Raw genomic sequence first — 20,748 nt, forward strand, 5'->3', positions numbered from 1 at the left:
TATACTTCAATTAAAAAATTAAGGAGAGGGGCTTCCCTGGTGGCGCAGTGGTTGAGAGTCCGCCTGCCGATGCAGGGGACACGGGTTCGTGCCCAGGTCCGGGAGGATCCCACATGCCGCGGAGCGGCTGGGCCCATGAGCCGTGGCCGCTGAGCCTGCGCGTCCGGAGCCTGTGCTCCGCAGCGGGAGAGGCCACAACAGTGAGAGGCCTGCGTACCGCAAAAAAAAAAAATTAAGGAGAGAGAAAATCTCTCCAGACAAACAAAAGCTGAAGAAGTTGATGATCACTAGACTTGCCATATATGAAGTGCTGAAGTGAGTGACATCAGCACTGTGTTGGCAGAAGGGATCCTTCCTTTTTGTCCTCCCGCTTACAAAAAATCCACATACATTTACTACCTATGAATTCTATTTTAGATGCTCATGAAAGCAGAGGATGGGAGGAAATAGTTCCCAAGCTTCAAGAAATTAAAGATTTAGATCTAACTATACAAAATATGATGATAAAATGGTAAAACATGGGCTTCAGAGTAAGGAAATTATGCAATGAAGCTTTAAAAAATATGGAGCTGGATTATTTTAAAGAAATTTTAAAAGAGGTAGGTACTATATATCAAATAAATTGGTTTTTGTTTTCTACAAATTTTTATTGTGTTAAAATATACATAATGTTTACCAATTATTTTTAAGTGTTCAGTTCGGTGGTCCATTGTGCATTCACACTGTTGTGCAACCATCACTACCATCCATCTCCGTAACTTTTTATTTTCTAAAATGGAAATTTTATACCTATTGAATAACAACTCTCCATTCTTCCCTTCCCCAAGCCCCAGCTACCCCCATTCTACTTTCTGTATCTGTGATATTGATTACTAAGTACTTCATTTCAGTGGAATCATACAGCATTTGTCTTTTTGTAACTGGCTTAGTTCATTTAGCATAATGTCCTCAAGGCTCCTCCATGTTGTACTTTGTTGCAAAATTTCCATCCTTTTTAAGACTAAATAATATTCCATTGTGTATATACACCGCAGTTTGCTTTATCCATTCATCCACTGATGGACATTTGGGTTGCTTCCAAGTTTTAGCAGCTGTGAATAACGCTGCTATGAACATGAGTGCATAGATATCTCTTCCAGACCCTGCCTTCAATTCTTTTGGGTATGTACCCAGAAGAGGAATTGCTGGGTCATATGGTAATTCTATTTTTAATAATCTGAGCAATCTCCATACACAGAATAGTGGTGATGCCGTTTTACGTTCCCACCCACAGTGCACAACTGTTGCAATTTTCCCTCATCCTCATCATTTGTTGTGTTCTGTTTTTTTGACAGCAGCCATCCTAATGGGTGTGAGGCGGTATCTCATAGTTTTGATGTGCATTTCCCTAATGATTAGTGGTGTTGAGCTTCTTTTCATATGCTTATTGGCCATCTGCATGTCTTCTTTAGAGAAATATCTATTCACATCATTTGCCTGTTTTTGAATCGGGCTGTTTGTTTTCTGTTGCTGAGTTTTAGGAGTTTTCTATATATTCTGGATATTAATTTCTTACCAGATGTACGATTTGCAAATATTTTCTCTCAGTGGAACTACAAAACAGCCAGAAAGCAATTAATGAGATGGCATCTGGTAAGTCCTTATATTTGGGGTCAGATAATTCCTTCTTATAGGGGCTGTTTTGTGCATGGTAGGATATTTAGTAGCAACCCGGACTGCCACCCTCTAGAAGCCAGTATCAGTTCCACCCCAGCTGTGAAAACCACAAAGGTCTGCAGGCGTTGTGTCTGGAAGGAAAAGGCCATGGATGCTGCTAAAAATGCTAAAGTACACGGGATCCCACACCCCCTCACAGCAAGAACTGCCCAGCCTAAGATATTCACAGTGCTGAGGTGGAGAAACCCTGACGTAACTGTTCGTTTTGCACTCACATTGCTTTATGTGTCAAAACAAAAAGAGCAATGCTCTCCTGGCATCAGCAAGATGACTCCTTAGGAGATAACATTCCTTTCTCAATCCTGTAAGGGTTTACGATGAACCACTACTTGTCTTCTACACGCAGATCTGGACTATGTATACTGTCAGTATGTTACTTTCATGTATAACCCTTTGTCTTGAAAACATATATAACTTTGCCTTGACCTCTAATGGGCAGAACAGTTCTCAGAGCTTTTTGGAAGACTATCTCCTGGGTTATAATCCTCAGATTGGCTTGAATAAAATTCTCTATTTCTTTCTTAGGTTGACTATTACTTATTTTGTCAATATAATCTTCCAAGAAGCTGCATTTCCACTTGAGGTCTCTCCCTTGTGCAAATAAGGATTCCTTATAAATTCAGAAGTTTTTTCTCAGAATCAAGAAAACTTTACTTCTTTTAACACTAATATACATTAGGCCTACAAATAGGATACACTTATTTTAAAATTACACTTACATTTTTGTTTTATAGCATTAAATAACAGAGCTTGGGATCATCAGAATTTAGGAACTAAGAAGAAAATAGTGGTCATTACCTCCTCCAATTAATTTTCTGCACTGTCTGGTAAACGACCGACATCGTCCTTTATAACAGAAGGAGTTACCCGAATCACAACTCTGTCCGTCACGTGCATAAGTGTCAGGCACACAGTGTGCGTTTTTCCCATCACAGAATTCTAGAAAATCACATTCATCAACTATTTTCCTACAAGGTGTATTAACTGGTTTTATCTGGAAGAGAAAAGAAACATAAGAAAAAAATTACATATAAATGATACCCAAGTTTTTTCTCTTTCAGGCTTGAAGTTTCCATCCATTTTTTCTGAGTTGCTAAGAGCAATGAGGAAATTGTCTTCTTGTTAACCAGTTAAGCATTGCACAGACATTTAGGTGACTGAATTTGCTGTGCTAAAGGAGTGGGTATTGCTTGTGAGAGATATGAGAAACTCAAAGATAAGCAGACTACCATAATTACAAAAAAGAAAGTAGAGCTAAATGATTATTATAAAAATTACTTTCAACCCACTAAGGATATGCTCACACGGGCAGACTCTGGTTTCTCCATATGCCATCCTTAAAGCAGAAATCAGCAACCATTTACAAAACAATAAATATCCCTCATAAACATTTAGAAAAAAGTTTGCAGAACACATAAGAGAAGGTTTGTTTCATGTACCACATTGAAAACAATTGTAAAAAGTAACTTGTCCAATTATATATCTCTGATCTCTTCAGTGTTCACTGTTAGCTCATAGCTTCCGGGGTTCCCTTTATGCATATCTGCTTTTGAAAACAAACACATAAATACCATGACTGCAAACCCTTTCCTCAACACAAGTCCCAATTTCTTAGAGCTATCATCACTATCGTACACAAACTAAGTCAAATTTGTTCTGGCTTCAAAGGTCCTAGAGACCCAGATTATATAACATTCACTGCCCCGCCTCTGAAAGAGGGTTTCTAGATAGTTTTCTCATTTACAACAAGTATCTGCTACCTGCAGCAAATCTGACACAAGTTCTCCAAGAGATGGGTGGGAAGACAAAACAATACTTGTGTTACCCAAGCTTATAGAGTTAGCATTCAAATCAAAACAAATAATCAAAATTGTTTTCAAAAGAAAATACATATAATGAGAAAGTATTAATATTTGTTTCTTCAGAATATACTTTCTTTTACAAATGTGTATAAATGGCAATCTTCCTTTTATTCTAATTTCTTTTACCGTTAAAACTTTATTTTTTACAGCTGTTTAAGGATCACAGGAAAATATGAGGAGAAAGTACAGAGATTTCCCATATAACCCCTGCCCTACACATGCAAAGCAGGTATTACTAGAGTGGCACATTTGTTGCAACTGATGAACTTACACTGACACATCATAATCATTCAAAATCCATGGTTTATATTAAAGTTCACTCTTGGTGTTTCACATTCTACAGGTTTAGACAAATGTATAACGACATGTATCTATTGTTGTGGTATCATACAGAGTATTCGCACTACGCTAATAATCCATGCTCTTCCTAGTCATCCCCCCCTCAGTGCCTGGCAACCACTGATTTTTCACTGTCTCCATAGTTCTGCCTTTTTCAGAACGTCATATAGTTGGAATCATACAGTATATAGCCTTATTAGAGTGGCTTCTTTCACCCAACTTCTTTTTCAATACTTAAATACCCAGATCCTTAAATGCCCTTTGAACCAAGCTTTATCACTGTACTTGCTCCTCCATTAAAGTGTGTTTATTTTCCTTTCCACGGCTCTCTAATTCCCAGACGACCCTAAAACATTAAATCTTCTGGCTCCTTGTTCCACATTATTTTCTCCTAAAATATTTTTATTTTGTTTTTCCTTGTAATTTTAAATTTATTTTTATTCTTGCCAAGACTATCAGTCTGCATATGTAATGTATAATTCATATACAGGGCTGTGTCCCTTTACACAACTGAACCAGGGATGAGTGAGTTAATTTACTGCTTCTGACCATCATATCAGCCTTAACAGCATAGTAAAAAAATTACTGTGTATTTCAGAAAAATCATAGTCTGGGCTATGTCCCTTTCCATAATTGGGCCCAGGAACTAATTAGAATCATAAATACTATCCCAGTCTCAACAGCAGTTGTTCAGGTATCCTTGTGGACATGTGAATCTTGTTTGTGCAGCAGAAAAATATTTCCTTTTGGCACACGGATGACACTACATAACTATACTAGTTGTATTTGACAGGTTGGTTAATTTTTTTTTAACATGTTTATTGGAATATAATTGCTATACAATGTTGTGTTAGTTTCTGCTGTATAACAAAGTGAACCAACTATATATATATACATATATCCCCATAACCCCACCCTTTTGCCTCTCCCTCCCACCCTCACTATCCCACCCCTCCAGGTGGTCACAAAGCACGGAGCTGATATCTCTGTGCGATGGCAGCTGTTTCCCACTAGCTACTTATTTTACATTTGGTAGTGTATATGTGTCAATGCTGCTCTCTCACTTCATCCCAGCTTACCCTTCCCCCTCCCCATGTCCTCAAGTCCACTCTCTACATCTGCGTCTTTATTCCTGTCCTGCCCCTAGATTCATCAGAAACCTTTTTATTTTTTTAGATTCCATATATATGTGTTAGCATACAGTATTTCTTTTTCTCTTTCTGACTTATTTCACTCTGTATGACAGACTCTAGGTCCATCCACCTCACTACAAATAACTCAATTTCATTTCTTTTTATGGCTGAGTAATATTCCATTGTATATATGTGCCACATCTTCTTTATCCATTCATCTGTTGATGGACACTTAGGTTGCTTTCATATCCTGGCTATTGTAAATAGTGCTGCAATGAACATTGTGGTACATGACTCTTTTTGAATTATGGTTTTCTCAGGGTACATGCCCAGTAGTGGGATTGCTGGGTCATATGGTAGTTCTACTTGTAGTTTTTAAGGACCCTCCATACTGTTCTCCATAGTGGCTGTATCAATTTACATTCCCACCCTCTCCAGCATTTATCGTTTGCAGATATTTGATGATGGCCATTCTGACCCGTGTGAGGTGATACCTCATTGTAGTTTTGATTTGCACTTCTCTAATGATTAGTGATGTTGAGCATCTTTTCATGTGTCTGTTGGCAACCTGTATATCTTCTTTGGAGAAATGTCTATTTAGGTCTTCTGCCCATTTTTGGATTGGGTTGTCTGTTTTTTTGATATTGAGCTGCATGAGTTGCTTGTATATTTTGGAGATTAATCCATTGTCAGTTGCTTGATTTGCAAATATTTTCTCCCATTCTGAGGGTTGTCTTTTCGTCTTGTTTATGGTTTCCTTTGCTGTGCAAAAGCTTTGAAGTTTCATTAGGTCCCATTTGTTTATGTTTTTATTTCCATTTCTCTAGGAGGTGGGTCAAAAGGATCTTGCTGTGATTTATGTCATAGAGTGTTCTGCCTACGTTTTCCTCTAAGAGTTTGATGGGGTCTGGCCTTACCTTTAGGTCTTTAATCCATTTTGAGCTTATTTTTGTGTATGGTATTAGGGAGTGTTCTAATTTCATTCTTTTACATGTAGCTGTCCAGTTTTCAAGGCATCACTTATTGAAGAGGCTGTCTTTTTTCCATTTTATATTCTTGCCTCCTTTATGAGAAATAAGGTGATCATATTGCATGGGTTTATCTCTGGGCTTTCTATCCTGTTCCATTGATCTATATTTCTGTTTTTGTGCCAGTACCACACTGTCTTGATCACTGTAGCTTTCTGGTATACTCTGAAGACCAAGAGCCTGATTCCTACAGCTCCATTTTTCTTTCTCAAGATTGCTTTGGTTATCCGGGATCTTTTGTTTCCATCCAAATTGTGAAATTTTTTGTTCTAGTTCTGTGAAAAATGCCATTGGTAGTTTGATAGGGATTGCACTGAATCTGTAGATTGCTTTGGGTAGTATAGTCATTTTCACAATATTGATTCTTCCAATCCAAGAACATGGTATATCTCTCCATCTGTTTATATCATCTTTAATTTCTTTCATCAGTGTCTTATAGTTTTCTTCATACAGCTCTTTTGTCTCCCTAGATAGGTTTATTCCTAGGTATTTTATTCTCTTTTTTGCAATGGTACATGGAAGTGTTTCCTTAATTTCTCTTTTAGATTTTTCATCATTAGTGTATAGGAATGCAAGAGATTTCTGTGCATTAATTTTGTATCCTGCTATTCTAATAGTTTTTTGATTGGCTCTAATAGTTTTCTGGTAGCATCTTTAGGATTCTCTATGTATAGTATCATGCCATCTTCAAACAGTGACAGTTTTACTTCTTTTCCAATTTGGATTCCTTTTATTATTTTTCTTCTCTGATTGCCAAGGCTAGGACTTCAAAAAGTACGTTGAATTAAAGTGGCGAAAGTGAAAATCCTTTTCTTGTTCCTGATCGTAGATGAAATAAATGCTTTCAGTTTTTCACCATTGAAAATGATGTTGGTTTTGGGTTTGTCATATATGGCCTTTATTATGTTGAGGTAGGTTCCCTCTATGGCTTTCTGGAGAGTTTTTATCATAAATGGGTGTCGAATTTAGTCAAAAGCTTTTTTTGCATCTATTAAGATTATCGTATGGTTTTTATCCTTCAATTTGTTAATATAGTGTATCACATTGATTTACATATCCTGAAGAACCCTTGCGTTCCTGGGATAAACTCCACTTGATCATGGTGTATGATCCTTTTAATGTGCTGTTGGATTCTGTTTGCTAGTATTTTGTTGAGGATTTTTTTGTGTGTGTGACATCTTTGTGTGGTTTTGGTATCAGGGTGATGGTGGCCTCATAGAATGAGTTTGGGAGTGTTCCTCCCTCTGCTATATTTTGCAAGTGTTTGAGAAGGATAGGTGTTAGTTCTTCTCTAAATGTTTGACAGAATTCGCCAGGGAAGCCATCTGGTCCTGGGCTTTTGTTTGTTGGAAGATTTTTAATCACAGTCTCAATTTCAGTGCTTGTGATTGGTCTGTTTTTATTTTCTATTTCTTCCTGGTTCAGTCTCAGAAGGTTGTGCTTTGCTAAGAATTTGTTCATTTCTTCCAGGTTGTCCATTTTATTGGCATATAGTTGTTTCTAGTATCTCTCATGATCCTTTGTATTTCTGCAGTGTCAGTTGTTACTACTTTTTCATTTCTAATTCTGTTGACTTGAGTCTTCTCCCTTTTTTTCTTTATGAGTCTGGCTAATGGTTTATCAATTTTGTCTATCTTCTCAAAAAACCAGCTTTTAGATGTACTGATCTCTGCTATCATTTCCTTCATTTATTTTTCATTTATTTCTGACCTCATCTTTATGATTTCTTTCCTTCTGCTAACTTTGGGGATTTTTTTTGTTCTCCTTTCTCTAATTGCTTTAGGTGTAAGGTTAGACTGTTTATTTGAGATTTTTCTTCTTTAGGTAGGATTGTATTCCTATAAACTTCCCTCTTAGAACTGCTTTTGCAGCATCCCATAGGTTTTGGTTCATTGTGTTTTCATTGTCATTTGTTTCTAGGTATTTTCTGATTTCCTCTTTGATTTCTTCTGTGATCTCTTGGTTATTTAGAAGTGTATTGTTTAGCCTCCACGTGTTTGTATTTTTTACAGTTTTTTTTTTTCCTGTAATTGATATCTAGTCTTATAGCGTTGTGGTCGGAAAAGATACTTGATATGATTTCAATTTTCTAAAATTTACCAAGGCTTGATTTGTGACCCAAGATATGATCCTGGAGAATGTTCCATGAGCACTTGAGAAGAAAGTGTATTCTGTTGTTTTTGGATAGAATGTCCTATAAATACCAGTTAACTCCATCATGTTTAATGTGTCATTTAAACATTGTGTTTCCTTATTTATTTTCATTTTGGATGATCTGTCCATTGGTGAAAGTGGGGTGTTAATGTCCCCTACTATTATTGTGTTACTGTCGATTTCTCCTTTTATGGCTGTTAGTATTTGCCATATATATTGAGGTGCTCCTATGTTGGGTGCATAAATATTTACAACTGTTGTATCTTCTTTTTGGATTGATTCCTTTATCATTATGTAGTATCCTTCTTTGTCTCTTGTAATAGTCTTTATTTTAAAGTCCATTTTGTCTGATATGAGAATTGCTACTCCAGCTTTCTTTTGGTTTCCATTTGTATGGAATACCTTTTTCCATCCCCTCACGTTCAGTCTGTGTGTGTCCCTAGGTCTGAAGTGGGTCTCTTGTAGACAGCATATATATATGTGTCTTGTTTTTGTATCCATTCAGGCCAGTCTATGTCTTTTGGTTGCAGCATTTTAATTTATTTACATTTAAGGTAATTCTCAATATGTATATTCCTATTACCATTTTCTGAATTGTTTTCAGTTTGTTTTTGTAGGTCTTTTCCTTCTCTTGTGTTTCCTGCCTAGAGAAATTCCTTTAGCATTTGTTTCAAAGCTGGTTTGGTGGTGCTGAATTCTCTTAGCTTTTGATTGTCTGTAAAGGTTTTAATTTCTCCATCGAATCTGAATGAGATCCTTGCTGGGTAGAGTAATCTTGGTTGTAGGTTTTCCCCTTTCATCACTTTAAATATGTCCTGCAACTCCCTTCTGGCTTGCAGAATTTCTGCTGAAAGATGAGCTGTTAACCTTATGGGGATTCCCTTGTATGTTATTTGTTGCTTGCCCTTGCTGCTTTTAATATTTTTTCTTTGTATTTAACTTTTGACAGTTTGATTAATATGTGCCTTGGCGTGTTTCTCCTTGGATTTTTCCTGTATGGGACTCTCTGCCTTTCCTGGACTTGATTGACGACTTCCTTTCCCATGTTACAGAAGTTTTCAACTATAATCTCTTCAAATATTTTCTCAGACCCTTTCTTTTTCTCTTCTTCTCCTGGGACCCCTATAATTTGAATGTTGGTGCATTTAATGTTGTCCCAGAGGTCTCTGAAACTGTGGTCAATTCTTTTCATTCTTTTTTCTTTATTCTGATCTGCGGTAATTATTTCCACTATTTTATCTTCCAGGTCACTTATCCGTTCTTCTGCCTCAGTTATTCTGCAATTGATTCCTTCTAGAGAATTTTTTATTTTATTTATTGTGTTGTTCATCATTGTTTGTTTGCTCTTTAGTTCTTCTAGGTCCTTGTGAAATGTTTCTTGTATTTTCACCATTCTATTTCCAGGATTTTGGGTCATCTTTACTATCATTACTCTGAATTCTTTTTCAGGTAGACTGCCTATTTCCTCTTCATTTGTTTGGTCTGGTGGGTTTTTACCTTGCTCCTTCATCTGCTGCATATTTCTCTGTCTTCTCATTTTGTTTAACTTACTGTGTTTGGGTCTCCTTTTCGCAGGCTGCACGTTTGTAGTTCCCATTGTTTTTGGTGTCTGCTCCAGTGGGTGAAGTTGGTTCAGTGGGTTTTGTAGGCTTCCTGGTGGAGGGGACTGGTGCCTGTGTTCTGGTGGGTGAGGCTGGATCTTGTCTTTCTGGTGGGTAGGGCTGTGTCTGGTGGTGTGTTTTGGAGTATCTGTGAACTTAGTATGATTTTAGGCAACCTCTCTGCTAATGGGTGGGGTAGTGTTCCTGTCTTGCTAGTTGTTTGGCATGGGGCATCCAGCAGTGGAGCTTGCTGGCCATTGGGTGGAGCTCTGTCTTAGCACTGAGATGGAGATCTCTGGGAGAGCTCTCGCCCATTGATATTACATGGGACCAGGAGGTCTCTCGTGGTCCAATGTCCTGAACTCGGCTCTCCCACCTCAGAGGCTCAGGTTGACACCAAACCGGAGCACCAAGACCCTGTCAGGCACACGGCCAGGTACGTGGGGATTTTGTTGCTTTTTGGGAAGTCTGAGGTCTTCTGCCAGCGTTCAGTAGGTTTCCTGTAGGAGGTGTTGCACATGTAGATGTACTTTTTATGTATTTGTGGGGAGACAGGTGATCTCCACGGCTTACTCCTCCACCATCTTGAAGGTCCCCAGGTTGGTTAATTTTTAAAGTTACTATTAATATCAATAACTAATCCTATACTATGTCCAATAATGGGAAAGAAGAGGAGAGTGGCATCATTAAGGTGGGAGAATAGGGGATTCCAGGCTGCATACTCACACAGAAACAACTACCATGGATAAGAATACCTTTATGGGAGTCCAGGAATCCAACAAAAAGGTTCCAGTCCCCTTTTAGAGTAAAAACATCTGAGAGTAGATGCATTGAAGTGGGTAAGAACAACAGTTCCTCTTGACCCACATCACCCCTTCTCCAAGGTGGTCTGTGACTTCTCCAAGAGGAGAAAGTGAAAGTGATGTAAGGAGCCTGGTTTCCCCCAGCCTTGTGAGACACTGGCCACGAGGCCCACTTTTGTCTTCCCCCACCCAGAACACTGAGCGGATTGACAGTCTGGAGACACATACGAGTAGGGAGAAGGGATGGGTGCTCACAGCAACAATGTATGGATCACAGCAACCAGCCATGTATCCTAATAACTGGCTCGCAGGCTCCTGCAAGAGCCCTCCATATGAACCAATAGGATGCCTCACCTGAGGACACCCACAACTAGCCAAGAGAACACCTACTCCACACAAACCCGTATAGCCAGCACCCACACTCTCCAGCAGATGGTGCACGCAAGCCTCCAACAGTGTGCAGAATGCTGCGGAGGACACATGGATATTAGCAGCTGCCTGGACTCTGCTGAACTCGGGGAAGGTGCACAACTTTGAACACTTCAGGGCACAGCCTTAAGGAAAATAAATAGGAGGCTTTCCACATTCATACTGGCTTTGCAAGACTGAGAGAAAGCATACAATCCTAAACTTTCCCACCATGAGGGAATAAGAGGAATGGAGTATACACACCCATAGAAAAGGTCTGAGAGACCCTCAGAACTCTAGCTGGGCTGACTGGTGCCTGACTTCTTTCTCTCCCAAGGCCAGTTACTAAACACTGGAGGAGATGGCGACTTCTTCAAATGTGAAGACAGCAATGCAAGGCATCAAGGAACATAAAGAATCAAGGAAACAAGACACCACCAAAGGACTGAAATATATCTCTGTGGAAGACCCCAAAGAAATGAAGATGCACGAATTGCCTGACAAAAAAAATTAAAAATAATCATCATAAGTTCAGTGAACTATGAGAGAGAATAGGCAAATCAATAAAAATCAGGACAACAATACATGAACAAAATGAGACATCTAACAAAGAGAGAAAATTTTTTTTAAGAACTAAATAAATTCTGGATCTGAAGAATGAAATGACTGAACTGAAACTTTTCATATAAAAAGCTACAAAAGCACAGTTGATCAAGCAGAAGAAACAGTGAATCCAAAGACAATTATTTGAAGTTATCCAGTTGGAAGAACAAAGAAGAAAAAAGATAAATTCTATGGTGTATAAGGAACATTGTCGAAAGAAACAACCTATGCATATGGGAATCCCAGAAGGAGCAAAGAGAAAGGGCCGAAAGCTTACTTAATAAAGAAATACTGACAGAAGAGGAAAGAAACTTATCACAAGGGAATCCACATAAGACTGTAAGACTACTCAGCAGAAACCTTGCAGTTCAGAAAGTGGGAAGATATTTTCAAAGAAAAAAATCTGCCAACCAAGAATACTATAGCTGGTAAAGCTGTCCTTCAGAAATGAAGAAGAGATAAGACTTTCCCAGAAAGACATATGCTGAGGAAGTTCATCACCACTAGACCTGTCTTACCAAAAAAAAAAAAGGCTCTTTAAAGAAGGTTCTTCAAGTCAAAATGAAAACATGCCAAATAGCATCATGGAAACATATGAAAGGATAAAATCCACTAGTAAGTAAGTATTCAATAAAATTCAGATACTCCAATACTATACATAATATAGTGGTATAGTAAATTACTTTTAACTCTGGTATAAAAGTTAAAAGACAAAAGCATTAAAAATAACTGTAGCTGCAACAATTTGTTCATGGATACACAATATTTTTAAATGTTAAAATATGACTAACAGCATGAAATGTGGGGGGAGAGAAGTAAAAGCTTAGAGTTTTTGTATGAAATTGAAGACATTATCAGTTTAAATAGGCTGTTATGACTATAAAATGTTTTGTGTAAGCCTTGTGAAAATCACAAAGAAAATACTTTTAGTCAAAGCACAAAATATAAAGAGAAATGAATCAAAGCATACCACCACAAAAAAAATCACAAAGTAAGACTGTGAGAGAGGAAAAATGGGACAAAAGAACTACAAAACAAACAGAAAGCAACACTATGGCAATAGCAAATCCTTCCTTATCAATAATTACTTTGAAAGTAAATGAATTATATTCAACAATCAAAAGACATTAGAGTAGATGAATGAATAAAAAACAAAATTCAACTATATGCTGCCTATAAGAAACTCATTTAAGCCTTCAGGATACAAATAAACTGAAAGTGAAGGGATGGAAAAAAGTAGTTCATGCAAATGGCAATCAGAGAGAGCAGGGAGGCCACATTTATATCAGATAACATAGACTTTAAGAACTTAAATAAACAATATTTATAACAATCACAAATACATAAGCACCCAACCTTAGAATACATAAATATACAAAGCGAACATTAACAGAACTGAAGAAACAGTCACAAATACAGTAATAATAATGGGTGACTTCATTACCATACTTTCAATATTGGTTAGATCATCCATAACAGAAAAATCCATAAGAAAACAATGGACTTTAACAATATTATAGACCTAATGGACCTAACAAACATACACAGAATGTTCCATCCAATAGCAGCAGAATACATATGCTCCTCAAGTGCACATAGAACATTCTCCAAGATACACAGCATAGGCCAAAAACAAGTCCTAACAAATTTAAAAAGACTGAAATCATATCAAGCATCTTTTCCAACCACAATGAAAGAAAACTTGAAAATTCACAAATTTATGAAAATTAAACAATACACTACTGAAAAAAACAATGTGTCCACATAGAAATTAAAAGGAAGCAAAAATATTTTGAGAAAATGAAAAATGGAAATAACAACATTCCAAAACCCAAGGGATGCAGAAAATTTACTTCTGAGTGGAACTTTCATAATAATAAACACCTATATTCAAAAAATGATCTCAGACAAACAACCTACCTAACACTTCAAGGAACTAGAAAAAGAAGAACCAACTAAGCTCAAAGTTAGCAGAAGGAAGGTAATAATATATACTAGAGCAGAAATAAGTGAAATAGAGATTTGAAAAACAATTTTAAAAAGTGACAAAAACTAAGAGCTGGGTTTTTGAAAAGATAAAATTGGCAAACTTTTAGCTAGGCTAATTGAGAAAAAAAAAGGGAGACAATTCATATAAATTAAAAATGAAAGAGGTGGCATTGTAACAGATAGCACAGAAATACAAGGGATTATAAGAGACTACAATTATAATCAAATTTTATAAACTAGAAGAAACCTAGAAATGATCTTCCAAGATTGAATCATGAAGAAATAGGAAATCTGAACAAACCAATAATGAGCAAACAGACTGAGTCAGTTATCAAAAACCTCCCATAAAAGAAAAGCCTAGGATCAGATGGTTTCACAGTTGAATTCTATCAAACATTGAAGGAAAAATTAAGGCCAATCCTTCTTAATCTCTTCCAAAAAATTGAAGAGGAAAAAACACTTTCAAACTCATTTTACAAGGCCAGAATTACCCTCAGACCAAAGTCAGACAAAGACACCACAAGAAAAGAAAACTATATGCCAAAGTAGTTTTGACCTGATGAACAGTCTGATGAACATAGATGCAAAAATCCTCAACAAAATACTAGCAAACCAAGTTCAACGGCACATTAAAATGTTCATACACCATCATCAAATGAGGTTTAGCCCTAGGATGCAAGGATGGTTGAACATACCCAAGTCAATAAATACCATACACTACATTAACAGAATTAAGGATAAAAATAACATGATTATCTCAACAGATACAGCAAAAGCATTTGCCAAAATTTAATATATTTTCATGATGAAAAACTATCAACTTAGCTATAGGAAGGAATGCACCTCAACATAATAAAGGCCATATATGACAATCCCATAGCTAACAAGCCAAGGATGCCCTCTCTCACTACTCCTGTTCAACTTAGTACTGCAAGTCCTAGCCAGAGCAATGAGGCAAGAAATAAAAGACATCCAAATTGGAAGGAAAGAAGTCAAATTGTCTCTGTTTGCAGATGACATTATGCTATATATAGAAAAGGTTAAAGACTTCACCAAAAAAACTTTTAAAAATAATAACTTAATTATTTAAAGTTGCAAGATACAAAATCAACATACAAAAATAGTTGTGCTTCTTTACAGTAAAAATGAGCTATCTACAAAACAAATTAAGAAAAAATCCTATTTACAATAGCATCAAAAAGAGTAAAATGCTTAGGAATAATTTTTATTAAGGATATATAAGATCTGCACATTGAAAATTATAAAACATTGATGAAGGAAATCCATGAAGAAAAACAAGTAAATGTAAAGATAGCCTTTACTGATTTTTCTTTGTGTCCTTTGGCTTTAATAAATCATAGTCATGAGTAAGCTATATGCTGAGAACTGTGAGTTCTATACTGATTCATTAAACCTAGAGATACTACTGGGGACCGCCGAGAAAGGAAAAAATTGCCATCTTAACAATTCTGAGTCTTCCAATCCATTCACATGGAATATTCCAACTTCACTTAGATTTTTTTCTTTTCCTCAAAACTGTGTTAAGTGAATCTGTTTTGCATTTCTTTTATTAAGAGTATTCTTATGCTACTGTGAATGGAATTGTTTTTCTAATTTCATTTTCAGATTGTTCACTGCAATTACATAGAAATTCAATTCATTTTTGTATAGTGACTGTGTATCTTGTGACTTTTATAAACTCTTTTGTTTTCAAAGCTATTTTTGATGAATTCCTTAGGATTATTACATACATGCAGGATCATGTCATCTGCAGAGAGACGTGTACTTCCTCCCTCCAAATTGGACGACTTTTATTTCTTTTTCTTACCTGACTGTACTTTCTACAGTCTCTAGTACAGCATTGAATAGAGGTGATGAGAGCCTACACCTCCTTGCTCTGTGTCTGATTTTAGGGGGAAAGTACTCAGAATTTTGTTATTAGTATGATGTTAGCTGTAGGTATTTCATAGATGACCTGTATCAGGTTAAGTTTCTCCCTATTTATAATTTGTGCATAATTTTATAAATGAGTGGTTATTACATTTGTTATATCCTTCCACTGAATCTTCTGAGATGATCATGTACTTTCTTTTCCTTTATTTAAATAATATAGTGTGCTACATTAATTAAACAAACTTGCAGTACTGAAATAAATCCCTCTTGGTCATGGTGGCATTCTTTTCATATTTCTGGATTCTGTTTGTAATTTTAAAAGGGTTTTTGCATTGACATTCATGAGGAATATTGGTCTATAGTCTCCCTGTGAGGCTTTCATCTGGTGTCAGGGTAATACTGTCCTTTAAAATGAGTTATTTTTCTTATTTATTTTTTTAAAATAAATTTATTTATTTGTTTTTGGCTGCATTGGGTCTTTGTTGCTGTGCGTGGGCTTTCTCTAGTTGTGGTGAGCGGGAACTACTCTTTGTTGTGGAGCACGGGCTCTAGGTACATGGGCTTCAGTAGTTGTGGCACGCAGGCTCAGTAGTTGTGGCTCACGTGTTCCAGAGCACAGGCTCAGTAGTTGTGGTGCACAGGCTTAGTTGCTCCACAGCACGTGGGATCTTCCCAGACCACGCTCAAACCCATGCCCCCTGCATTAGCAGGTGGATTCTTAACCACTGCACCACCAGGGAAGCCCTAAAATGAGTTTTAAAGTATCCCTTTCTCTTATATTTTCTGGGAGAGATTGTGGTGTATTGCTATTGTTTCTTCTTTAAATGTTTGGTAATATTCACCAGGGAAGTTATCTAAATCTGGGCTTTAATTTGTGGAAAGATTTTTAAATAATCATCTTAAAGAACCTCGATGAAGAAATGTAAGAGAACATAGGTAGATAACCAGAGGAAATTGAAAAAACTGCAAGAGCAAAATGGAGGAATAAAGAAAGTGTAACCATCAAAAAGAACCAAACAGAAATTGTAGAGTTGAAGAAAACAATAATAAAAATAAAAATTTAATAAAAGACTTCAAAAGCAGAATCAATCACACAGAAGCAAGAGTAAGTGAACCTGAATATTGTTTATTTCCAATTATCTAGTAGAGAAACAACAACAACCAAAAATAATAAAAAAGCAAAGAACACCTACCTGAATTATGGTAGCTTATCAAGCAAATGAACATTCATATCATGAGAGCTCCTGAAGGGGAAAACAGAGAGAAAGGAGCAGAAAGATTTTTAAAGAAATAATAGCTGAAAACTTCCCAAATCTTGGGAGACATACGGACAGCTAGGAACAGAAGGCTAAAAGGTCTCCAAGCAAGAAAAACCCAAAATATATTCCCCTAAGACAAATTATAACCAAAATGTTAAAAGTCAAAAGAAAATTTTTAAAGCAGCAAGATAAAAATTACTCACTACATATAAAGGAATCCATAAGGTTATCAGTGGATTTCTCTGCAGAAATGTTGCAAACCAGGATGGAGGGGGATGAAACATTCAAAATACTAAAAGAAAAAATTGCCAACCAAGAAAACTATACAAGGCAAAGTGTCCTTCAAAAATTAAGGAGAGATAAAGACAATTCCAGACAAATAAAAGGTAAGAGGGTTCATCACCTCCAGACCTGCTTATAAGAAATCCAACAAGGAGTTCATCAAATTATAAGAGGACACTAAGTCATGAAAATATATAAAAGTGTAAAACTCACTGGTAAATGTAAATATATAGTCGAATTCAGAATATACTAATACTGTAATCATGACAAATCACATTTATCTCTACTACAAAAGTATTATGAAATAAACATAGTTATAATAATTTGTTAATGGATTCACAATATAAAAAATACAAAGTGTGATATTAAATGCATAAAATAAAGGAGGAGGAGAATTAAAAATGCAAAGCTTTTGTATTTATAGAAGATGGGTTGTTATTAGCAGCTTAAAATATACTGTTATATCTATAAAATATCTTCATAAGCATCATGGTATTCACAAAGAGGTAATCTGTAATAGATACACAAATTAAAATATATCACTACAAAAAACAAATCAAAATGGAAGACAGAAAAGAAAAAGGAACTTTAAAAAACAGAAAACAACTAACAGGATGGCAATAGAAAGTCCTTACCTATCAATAATTACTTTAAATGTAAACAGATTAAGTTCTCCAATCAAAATATACAGAATGGAAAATGGATAGAGAAAAAAAAAAGATTCAACAATCAAGAAACTCAATTTAGCTTTAAGAATATGCCTAAGCTGAAAGTGAAAGGAAGAAAAAGATATTCCATGCAAATGCTAACCAAAAGAAAGCAGGGTTTACTGCACTTATATTAGACAAAATAGACTTTCAGTCAAATCAGTCACAAAAGACAAAGAGGGTCATTATAAAATGATAAAGGGATCAATCCATCAAGAGAACATAACACTTGCAACTATAAATGCACCAAATATTGGAGCACCTAAAAACTTTAAGCAAATATTGACAGACTGAAGGAAAAAGTAGACAACAATACAATAACAGAAGGGGACTTCAATACCCTACTTTTAACATTGGATAAATCAACCTGAAAGAAAGTAAGAAAATAGCAGACCTGAATAACATTATAGATCAAATAGACCTTGAGACATATATAGGACATTATTTCCAATGGAAAAAAATACAAATTCTTCTCAAAAGCACATGTATCATTCTCTACAATAGGATATATGGTGGTCACAGGCAAGTTTTAAGAAACTTAAGACTGAAATAATATTTTGTGTATTTTACAGTGTTATGAAACTAGAAACTAATAAAAGAGGAAAAAGTGGAAAATTCAGAAAATGCAGAATTAAACAGAACACTCCTGAACAACCAATAGATCAAGGAGAAATAAAAGAAAAATCAGAAAGAATCCTGAAATAGAGAAAAACAAAAAAACAATATACCAAAATATATGAGATGCCACAAAAGCAGTTATAAGAGTTACGTTTATTGCAATAAATGTCCACATTAAAAAAGGGAAATATCTCAAATAAACAACCCAACATTACACCTAAAGGAATAAGAAAAGGAGGAAAAAAGTAAACCCAAAGTTAGCAAAAGGTAGAAAAGAACAAAGATTAGAGGGGAAATAAATGAAATAGAGACTAAAAAGAAAATAGAGAAGATCAATAAAACTAGGAGTTGGATTTTTGAAATCCAAAATGGCAAAACTTTAGTTAGACTAACCAAGTAAAAAAAAGACAGGCCTCAATAAAATAAAATTATGAATGAAAGAAGAGACACTAAATTTGATACTGTAGAAATACAAAGGATCATAAGTAGCTACTATGAAGAATTATATGCTGACAAAGTGTGTGACCTAGAAGAAATGTGTACGTTCCAAGAAACACACAATCTACCAAGACTGAATCATGAAGAAATGGAAAACTCGAACTGACTAATCATAACTATAGGGACTAAATTTGTTTTTAAAACCTCCTAAGAAAAGCCCAGGACCAGATGGTTTCATAAGTGAATTCTATGAAATATTTAAAGAAGAATACTAATCCTTCTCCAACTCTTCCAAAAAATTAAAAAGGAGGGAATACTTCCAAACTCGTTTTCCAAGGCCAGCATTACCCCAGTACTAAAGACAGATAAGGACACCAGAAGAAAAGAAAATTGCAGGCCAATATCCCCGGTGAATACAGATGAAAAACATTCTGAAGAAAATGCTAGCACAACAAATTCAACAGCATATTAAAAGGATCAAACACCATGGTCAAGTGGGATTTATACCTTAGATGCAAGAATGATTCAACATACAGGTATCAATAAATGCAATACACCCCATTAATAAAATTAAGAGTAAAATTCATATAGTCTGCTGAAGAGATGCAGAAAAAGAAATTTGACAAAATTCAACACCCTTTCATGATAAACACTCAAAAAATTGGGTATAGAAAGAACATGTCTCAACATAATAAAAGCTATATAGGACAAACTTTAGCTAACATTATACCCAATAGTGAAAAGCTGAAATCTTTTCCTCTAAGATCAGGAATAAACGGAGGTATCCAATATCACCACTCCTATTCAGAACAGTACTGGAAGTTCCAGTCAAAGCAATTAGGCAAGAAAAATAAATAAAAGGCACTCAAATCAGAAAGGAAGAAGTAAAATTGTCGCTGTTTTCACATGACATGATCTTATATACAGAAAATCCTAAAGAACCACACAAAAAAAAAATCCATTAGAACTGATACACAAATTCAGTAAAGTTGCAGGATACAAAATCAAACTACTAAAATCATTTTCATTTCTATGCATTTATAACAAAATATATGAAAAAGAAAATTTTTAAATCCTACTTATAATAGTATCAAAAACATTATATTACTTGGGAATAAATTTAACTTTTAGACTTTATATGATGAAATTATGGCTGAAAACTTCCCTAACCTAAAGAAGGAAACAGATATCCAGGTAAAGGAATCACAGAGAATCCCAAACAAGATGATCCCAAAGAGACCCACATTAAGAATTATCATAATTCAAATAGCAAGAGTTAAAGATAAAGAGAAAATTGTAAAGGCAGCAAGAGACAAAGTCACATACAAGGGAAGCCAAATAAGGCTTAGCTTATTTTTCTAAAGAAACTTTCCACCACAGACGAGAGTGGTATGATGTATTTAACGAGCTGAAAGAAAAAAAAAAAAAAACTACAACCTAGAATATTCTACCCTGCAAGGTTATCATTCTGAATTGAAAAAGAGATAAGGCTTTTCCAAGACAAGCAAAAATGAAGAGTTCATCACTACTAAACCAACCTTACAAGAAATGTTAAAGGATCTTCTTTAAATGAAAAATAAAAGGCTACAACAAGAAATAAGAAAATATAGGAAGTGAAAAATCTCCCTGGTAAAGGCAAATATATAGTTAAGGCAGTGTATCAACCACTTAAATAATCTAGTATCAAGGTTAAAAGACAAAAATTGTAAAAATCAACTATAGCTACAATAAACATATAAGGGATAGTCATGAAGATGTAAAATATGACATCAAAAACACAAAGTGTATGTGGGGGGAGGGTAAAAAATGTAGATCTTTTAAAATTGTATTTAAATTTTGAATGACTATCAGTTTAAAACAAGTAGGTGTAGCTATACGTCGACATATATGAACCCCATGGTAACCCAAATCAAAA

General features: G+C 35.5%; 1 protein-coding gene across 1 annotated transcript in view; it reads right to left on the reverse strand.

The window, feature by feature from the left end:
• The window catches only part of LOC112413230 (disintegrin and metalloproteinase domain-containing protein 5-like), a 134,271-nt gene that overhangs the window by 47,386 nt on the left and 66,137 nt on the right, over positions 1 to 20,748 (reverse strand). Inside the window, exon 12 of the mRNA XM_024765143.1 lies at positions 2,515 to 2,710. Within this exon, the coding sequence (XP_024620911.1) occupies positions 2,515 to 2,710 (196 nt within the window). The remainder of the gene's footprint in view (positions 1 to 2,514; positions 2,711 to 20,748) is intronic.

Source organism: Neophocaena asiaeorientalis, unplaced genomic scaffold (genome assembly GCF_003031525.2).
Source record: "Neophocaena asiaeorientalis asiaeorientalis breed wild unplaced genomic scaffold, Neophocaena_asiaeorientalis_V1.1 scaffold14, whole genome shotgun sequence".
Lineage (NCBI taxonomy): Eukaryota > Metazoa > Chordata > Mammalia > Artiodactyla > Phocoenidae > Neophocaena > Neophocaena asiaeorientalis.